Genomic DNA, 8400 nt, shown 5'->3' with positions numbered 1-8400 from the left:
TCGGCACTTCGGCAATAGTTCGGTACCGAAATCAAGACGTCACTAATGATTTCGCTCATTAAAGACCTATATATAGTCATGGGATTTCGCTCATAGGACACATGTCCATAAAAGCGAAATCACCTATGTTTATAAAAGCGAAATCACATGTAATCTCCTGATTTCCCACATAGTGACATTCTGATTTCCCACATAGTGACATGTTCATATATGGGAAATCAACTTTCTGATTTCCCACATAGTGACATGTCACTTTCTTGGGAAATCTCGTACAACGTGCCCTGATCTAACATTCTAAGACTAAGACTCGATACAAGACGAAGTCGACAGATGTATGCACCAACACAAGTGGGTCGAAGCGATTGCCACCAAGACGAATGACCATACCGTCGTTTGCAACTTTGTACAAACAAACATAATTTCTAGATTTGGGAATCCCCGAGTGATCATTAGTGATGGGGGATCTCACTTTAAGAATTTTAACTTTGGCAAACTCTTAAAATGGTATGGTCTTGACCATCGAATTGCTACTCCCTATCACCCACAAACAAGTGGTCAAGTGGAAGTTTCAAATAGACAAATAAAAGAAATTTTGCAAAAGACCGTTCGACCGGACCGAAAGGATTGCTCGACGAAGTTGAATGATGCTTTATGGGCTTATAGAATGGCTCATAAAACATCTATTGGAACTACACCTTATCGCTTGGTTTATGGGAAAAATTGTCATTTACCAGTCGAGCTTGTACATCGTGCTTGGTGGGCCATTAAAGAGGTTAATATGAAATACGATGATGCAGGAAAGGAGCGAAAGTTAAAGCTTTGTGAGTTGGAGGAGCTTCGGGAAGAAGCGTATGAGTGTGCTTCTAAATATAAGGATGATATGAAGAGGGCACACGACGCGAATTTGAAGCCGAAGGAGTTTAAAGCGGGTCAAAAGGTTTGGCTCTACAATTCATGGCTCAAATACTTTCCTGGAAAGCTTAAGAGTAAATGGATGGGCCCGTACGTGATTACATGGGTCGGGAAGCTTGGAGATGTTATAATCAAGGACCCGAAGGATGGGTCGAAGCAAACGGTTAATTGGCATCGCCTTAAACCGTTCCTTGATGGTAACGAAGATAAAAAGGATGAGAATGTGGAGTTGGTAAACTTCGTGCTAAGTGTGACAACTTATGAGGTCAACTAAAAGGACCGATAATAAGTTTTGTAGAGTTTTGTATAATTTATTTTGATTGTTTGAGTTCTCATTTCGTACTAACCCTCTTGAATGTGTGAAGTCCGGATACCACAAACGCGTCTTGAAGATAAAAGGTATGTTTTTAGAACTGTTTTTGTGTATTAGGGATAATACACGAATTTTTCGGGGGGTGGTAGGACCTTAAACGGGTTGTTTGTTTTCAAATTTTAACTTATAAAAATTTATAAAAACATTTTTATTATTTTTTAGGATTTTTATTTGTATATAGTCCTTTTATAAAAAGTCCTTATTTTCCTTCATATTGTTCATAAAAAAACATAAAATTAAAAAAAAATTAAAAAAAGTTGAAATATAGACCCCGTCGGCGACGGGGGTACGGTCGTCGGGGACGCGTCTTGGAAAGAGGCGTCGACACGTATTGCTCGTATACAGGTAAATAGGGCGTCGGCCCAATTCGCGTTTTTGGTTGGCGTAGGCGATGGGTGCTCAATTGCCAACTGCGGCTGGTTAGTTCTTTTGCGAAAAATCTCGAATCAAACACTCCTCAAGCCGTATCAAACACAAACCAAAAGTCTTTTACACCCCATAATCGATTTATATTCATACCCATCTAACTTTTCTTCATTCAATACCCTGAAATGTTCTCTCTCCTCTCACCTTCCATCTTCATCTTCTCCATTAAAACCCTCAAGAACCCTAAACTTCATACCTCCATAACTTCATCAATTCTTAACCAAATCGAGCGATTTTTGAATCCATTGTGTGTAGAATTTCGAGAGCAACAAAACCCCTAACACTGTTTTCACCAATTCTTGCTCGTTTGCAAGATTGTTTAACTTTAAATTTCAGGTTTCTAGGAAGGGTGTTCTTCAAAGTGTTGATTTGCATCTTTTACCTAGTTTTTTACATTCTACATCACAAAGGTATGAACATTACTTAATTTTTAGCGTTATTCTCCTATAGTATGTTGAAATCTCCCGATTTTTTTGAACTTTTGTGTGACATCTGTGCTTGTGATATCATCTTACAAACTCTGAACAATACAATATTAATAAAAAAAGTGTGTTTTTCATTTATGTTTGATTTTATGCACGTGTCGATTTTTGATCGATTTCAAACTCTATATCGCTTTCTGGAGAGTTATACGCAAACTGATGCGTAAACGCGGTCAGTTTAACGCGACAAACACTCCGGAAGAGCAACATAAACTTAACATACCTTAAATAACCTTTACATAACTTAGAAATAAGTTTTGAAGGCTTTGGTATGGCAAAAACAAGTTTAATCGCTCTCAGCGACTATTTGCGTCAACTTGCAAAAGTCTGCCGTTTCGTAAGGCAACGTACAGTCCAGAACTTGATCATAAGTTAAACATACCATATATAACCTAAACATAGCTTAGAAATAAGCTTTGATGGGTTCGGTGTGCGAAAACATGCTTATATGATCTTTCAGGGGCTAAAAGTGTCAAAAACGGCGTAAGTTTGCATTTTCGCGCATATCTTACGTTCTGGCCACATCTGGACATCCAAAATTTTTGTACACACTAAAATATTTTTATTTTAGTGTTCGGCATGCAAAAATACCATTCGTCGCTTAATTTGGTTCGTTTTCGCGTTCGTTTGAGTTTCGTCGTAATTTAGCGAACAACGCGACTGTACGACCAAACGAGCCGACATCCGAGAGTTTTCCGAGCATATTTTGAGTCCTCTAAACCTTATTGACCTTGTAGAGCCTTGAAAATGGCTTAACGGGTGTCAAAAGTGCCAAAAATGGACTCGAATGCATGCAGGTACCTAAACTGTAAATTTTGAAACTTTGCTGATCTGGGGAAGCCAGGCAGGGCGCGTAAGCCCACCCCCATCTCTTACGTGGGGCGCCTGAACAGCCCAGCGACTAGAAATTCATTTTTAGCATTCTGTTTGAACTTCAGGGGCTGTTGATGCAAATTTTTGGTGTGTTAAGCAAGTTTAAGTGTTCACCAAGGCTACTAATCAGTTCATAACACATGGATGGCCATGATTTAATCCTTGGAGGCTACACAAACACTTGGAGAAATCTTGTAACTTCACTACAAGTATAAATAGCCCACTCCTTTCACTCATTCATTGCTCATTCTCTCATTTCTCCTCTCTCATCTGACTTGGGAGCTCTCTCAAGCATTTGGGACTTTGTCTTCTTTGTAGAAAAGATAGCAAGGACCTTAAGTGATCCTTCTTTCATTCCTTTTATTGCTTTTTCTTTATGTTTGTGCAGAAAGTCAAACAGTTTGGCCAACAATTTGACTTTCGGTTTTGACCATCAATTGGTCAAGTCAAAGTTCAATTGAACTTTGAAACGTGATTGTAACCACGATAGTTATAATCCTTCGTGATTATAGCCGCTGATTACCACGTTAACTAGTTGTAGTGTCGAGTCAAAGTTTCGGTCAAAATGCGTTTTAGCACGCATTTTGCAACGGAACTACTTTAGGGTATCAAAACACTTTGTTTTGATTCCAAATCAGTAGGTTAAACATGTTTTGACATGTTTAACTCGACACTATTAGTTTAGTGCTTGTTTAGGGTCGTAAGGTAAGCGGTCTAAACAACCGCTTAGACTTTCGAACCCGACCCATTCAGTCAATCTTTAGGATCCGACCAAGCTTAGTTAGTGATCATAGTTGCATAGGGAATAACCACTGAGGTTATAACTTATGATCACATAGGATTGGTTAATTTCTAGTTAGCTTGTATGCCTATAGGAAATTACCAAAATGCCCTTTTGAAGCATAAATCCATATTTTGATTATGTGAACATATTTTTGACATGTAAACTGGTTTAGTAACATGTTTAGGGATAATTGGGCATGTAAGACTTGGCATAGCACATAGTTAACCATCCGAACATAGTTTTGCGCTAACGACACATTCTAGTAGCTTATACTACCATAATGGGTCGAAACGGGTCGAAAGCACTTAGGTAGACTTTCAAACCAGAATGTAGGGCCTATTAAATCATACCATATGAGTTCAAATACTCATTTGATTGATAGAACCTCATTCTATCCTATCTCCCGATTTAGGATCCGTTTATTAACATAGTTACCTATACTAGGTGCCGGTTGATTCTGTGATACTTGGAGCTTTAATTGGTCTTATTCTTAAGACTAATAAGCAATCCCAAGTGAGTACATAGTTCCCCTCTTTTACCGTTTTCAAATACTTTGGGGTGATACACATGTACATACGTGTTACTTTCGTGCATTTCATGCTTTTACGACATAAACATGCTAGTTTCACCTAGTACACTTATAGTACATGCTTTCAATTGTGTTTTGCTATGTATGTCAAGCATGCTAGCACACTGATTTGTTACACATTTGTTGCATATGTTTACTTAGCATATGGAACACATTGTTTTACATGACATTTCTGCTATGTATGTTTACTCAGCATGCTAGCACATTGTTTTACATGAACATTTCTACTAGGCATGTTTACTTAGCATTCCTAGTACATGGTTTTCACAAGCTACATTGGTTATGACATTTGGTATGTTAAATCGGGACAATAATACATTCATTAACATTAGCTACGCCGCTCGGACTTATGTAATAGTACCATAGGAATTGACAGCTCCCGTTTCCGACTTCCTAGGTTTGTTTGGAAGTTGGGAATGACAGAATCCGACTACATAATTTAGATAAACCTTTAATTCGTTTAAGGGTTTGTCGCCACAGTCGCAAGGCTTGAATATATGCGATTAACATTACTGCATAAATGTTTGTAATCATAAAGCATTGTTTTTCTACAAAACATAACATTTGATTTAAACTTATGTTTATTCAAAAACCTTGTTTTGTACATTTTTCCTATGGTTGAGTAATTACTTGTTATTCACCATACATGACATTTGTTTCATATTTGCATCATTACATAGTTCAAGTAGATGATTTCCTACTTGCTATGCATTTCATTGGTTATACATGATACATGTTACACATGACATTAAACATGGTTTATACATATACATTTTGACATTAAACATGACATTTTGGTTGGTTATTGATAAGTGACTTATGTAACGGGGCTATGTGTTATATGATAAAAGCATGGTGGATACGCCGCTGGTACTTCCTATATATAAGTGCTTTTATCATATCATGCATTGTTGCGTTATCTAAATCACTTGGGGCAAGACATGAAACATTTTATACAAGAACATGACATTGTTTTACAAAGAACACATTTTATCCAAATTCACTTTCACTTGGTTATTCCTTTAACCATGCATTATCTTTTCATTATCATTTGATTTTCATATCGATTTTTACATGGTTTTACAAAAGAAAACATTTTACAAGGTTCATGACTACATTTTATTAAACACTTCTTTCAAATACAAGTCATGAATCTGCATAAACAAAACCTATGTATCTCACAGGCATTTTTATGCTGACGTACCTATTTTTACATATGTTTTCAGGTGCTAATGCATGATGGTGTTTGTGCTTCACTTAGGTGGAATCAGGCCTTAGTGACTTAAAAGACAGTTAATTATGTTATTTTAGTTTGAACTTAAAGACAATGTAAACTCTTTAGTCAATAATACATAACTTAAATTGCCATGGTTGTTGAAACAATAATTCTGTCGCATCACTCCCTGACGTTTCCGCCGCGGTTTGTTGTTTTACGCGGTCGGGGTGTGACATTTTGTTTGAAGATTAGGTTGTTTAGCATAATGTAGGATGGTATGGTTGAAAATTACATGTAAATTCTTGATTTGGTTTAGATTGAGCATGTAATAACCATAGTGAAGTGATTACATTCGTTATTTGCATGATTGAACATGAATATGATGTTGAAAATTTGTTGAAATCATAAGAAATTGTGAATAAACAAGTAAAATTGATATGTAAATGACAAAATAGGCGACTTTGGAAGTTGGAAGTTAAATTGTGGAAGTGGAAAATGGTTAATGATGTGTCTACTGCGGTGCCGGATAGGGTTGTGTGTGAAAGTGCCGTCAATGTTGAAGAGTTTAGATAAATTGGTATTGTTCAAATGTTTGAGCGTCTTGGCTAGGAAAGAGTTCTGGATTGGTGCGAAGATAACACCTCCCGGGTTTATTTGTCGGAGGTGTGCGAGTGGCTGGCATCTTTGAGGTTTAGAAACAAGGATGGTTCCCAGGACCAGTGGAGATTGGTTGGTACTTCAAGCAGGGGAGAAATGACAATGTCTTTTGAAACAATCAATTGCATTGCACAATTCGATTCCCTTGGGGTGCAAGCGTATGATTATCCAACCATCGAACAATTCTTGGATAACCATGCAAACAACCATGATCCGGACGTTATGACTGAGGCTATATTACCATACAATGACGGGGGAGTGGCCGCAAGGAGCCACCTGACGGTTGAAGGGAAGATTCTTCAAGGAATTTCCCTAGAAAATGCTATTGTTCGGTTTGGAGATAGGGGGAGTGAGATCGTGTGATTGTAGAGTTCTTCATGCCTTGATGTATGGGACACCGATGTTGTCATGGAGGCACATTATTATGATGAACACATGGTTCACTCGAGAGTCATTCCACAGGAGGATGCTTCCATATGTGCGCCTCATCAGTGCCATGATCCTCCAACAAAACTATCTTCCCCCAGAATCGCTTTGGGTGTCTGAGCTTGTGGAAGAGTTCAATTTAGCAACAATAAAAAAAATTTGGAAGATCCATGTGAAACTTTCTGGAAGCAAGCATTTGGTGACCGACGCATTGGGTCACAAGCATGAATTCGTTGACCCAGATGCACAACAAGGGGCTGAGGAAGATGTGGAGATGGTTGATGAGGAAGATGAAACTGAGCTTGCTGGTCCATGGGGACCAAAGCAGAGGTACATGCGGCCACACCGAGAATTGAATGCAGATATGGCAAGTTTTGTGAATTTTAGATGGGTACCCTCGTACCGGGACTTCAACTGGGGTCAACAAGCGATGTTCGATAACATCTCTGCGGGCATAGGAGAGGGTAGAGAGTATGAGAAGAGAAGGAAGAACTGGGATTAAGCACACGAAGCCCAGATGCAGGAACAGTGGGCCCTCTAAGCGGCCCACCAGGAAAGGATGGACAAGTATATGGAAGAGCAGCAAATGTTCCAGGCTCTACAAAGATCACAAATGGAACATTTGATACAAACGCAGAAGCAAGAGGCGACCCGAAGACGGGAATGGGAGGAAAATGAGGAGAAACAACGAAACGAGCAAAATGCATTGGAAGCTCGTCGATGGAGTGCTTTATACGTGTCTACTGAAACAGCTATTAACAACGCCAAGGTCCTCCATGATCAGGAGCTACTCCAGAGAGATTATGAAGCAGGCCTCCCCTATGTAGAACACGCGGGGTGGACCGACTACTACAACCTCCGTGTTCCACGAGGCCCATCCGATCCATCACCTCATTGGCCCGAGGCAGTTGGGTCCAGTTTCATCCCGCTACCATACCAGCCGCCAGCACAAGGAGAGCCGGGTCCCCTCGACAACTATCGGGAGATGTTCGTGGCCCTCACTGGTTACCCATACCTCCCGAACCCACCAGTCGACCCGAACGAGAGATGCCAGTGGTGATGGCGAGGTATGAATTTTGTTGTTGTTGTATATCTTGGTTTTCTTTATTTTTATTTCGTTAGTATTTCATTTTAGTAGTTAAATGAACGTTGTGGGTGTGTTCCCTATATAACCCTCACGAGACCTACTCGTCCTCCCAAGCTATTGGGGGGTTTAAAAGGGCTTGTTGCATAAGCTAAATGCAACCGTGATTCCTACGAAAGTGAGTTAGGACTGTTGTTGTTGTAAATTATCTTTTCCACATAAATCAAGGTAAACTAACGCATGGCTTGGTAACACTTTCATAAAAATGGTAGAACTAAGTAGCTAACAAATTTCAATGGTTGTGAGAAGCATGCTTCTACACAAGGGTTAAGATTTGTAGGTACATCGTGTTCGAGGGACGACCATTCTTGTGAAGAGAAGAAGACATGAGCATCTAGCGATAAAAATCAGGGGCATGCGTTTCCTTTTACCTTGATTCTTAGTTAGTAATTAGTGGATTGTAAATTGTATTTTATTTTCTGGGGTGGAATTTTTGGGAATTAGCCGTGTCACATCACTTGTGCATTTTAAAAACTCTAGTTCTTACACATTGAGGACAATGTTTACCTCAAGTGTGG

General features: G+C 39.1%; 1 protein-coding gene across 1 annotated transcript; it reads left to right on the top strand.

Annotated features, from left to right (window-relative positions):
* Positions 1 to 664: 664 nt before the first annotated feature.
* On the top strand, positions 665 to 1186 carry LOC118486497. Its single transcript, XM_035982980.1, has one exon. The coding sequence runs from the start codon at positions 665 to 667 to the stop codon at positions 1184 to 1186; it is 522 nt and encodes a 173-aa protein (XP_035838873.1).
* Positions 1187 to 8400: the final 7214 nt, after the last annotated feature.

This window comes from Helianthus annuus, chromosome 14, assembly GCF_002127325.2.
Source record: "Helianthus annuus cultivar XRQ/B chromosome 14, HanXRQr2.0-SUNRISE, whole genome shotgun sequence".
NCBI lineage: Eukaryota > Viridiplantae > Streptophyta > Magnoliopsida > Asterales > Asteraceae > Helianthus > Helianthus annuus.
Note: the sequence above shows the minus strand (reverse complement) of the source record. Positions and strands in the feature narration are given on the sequence as shown.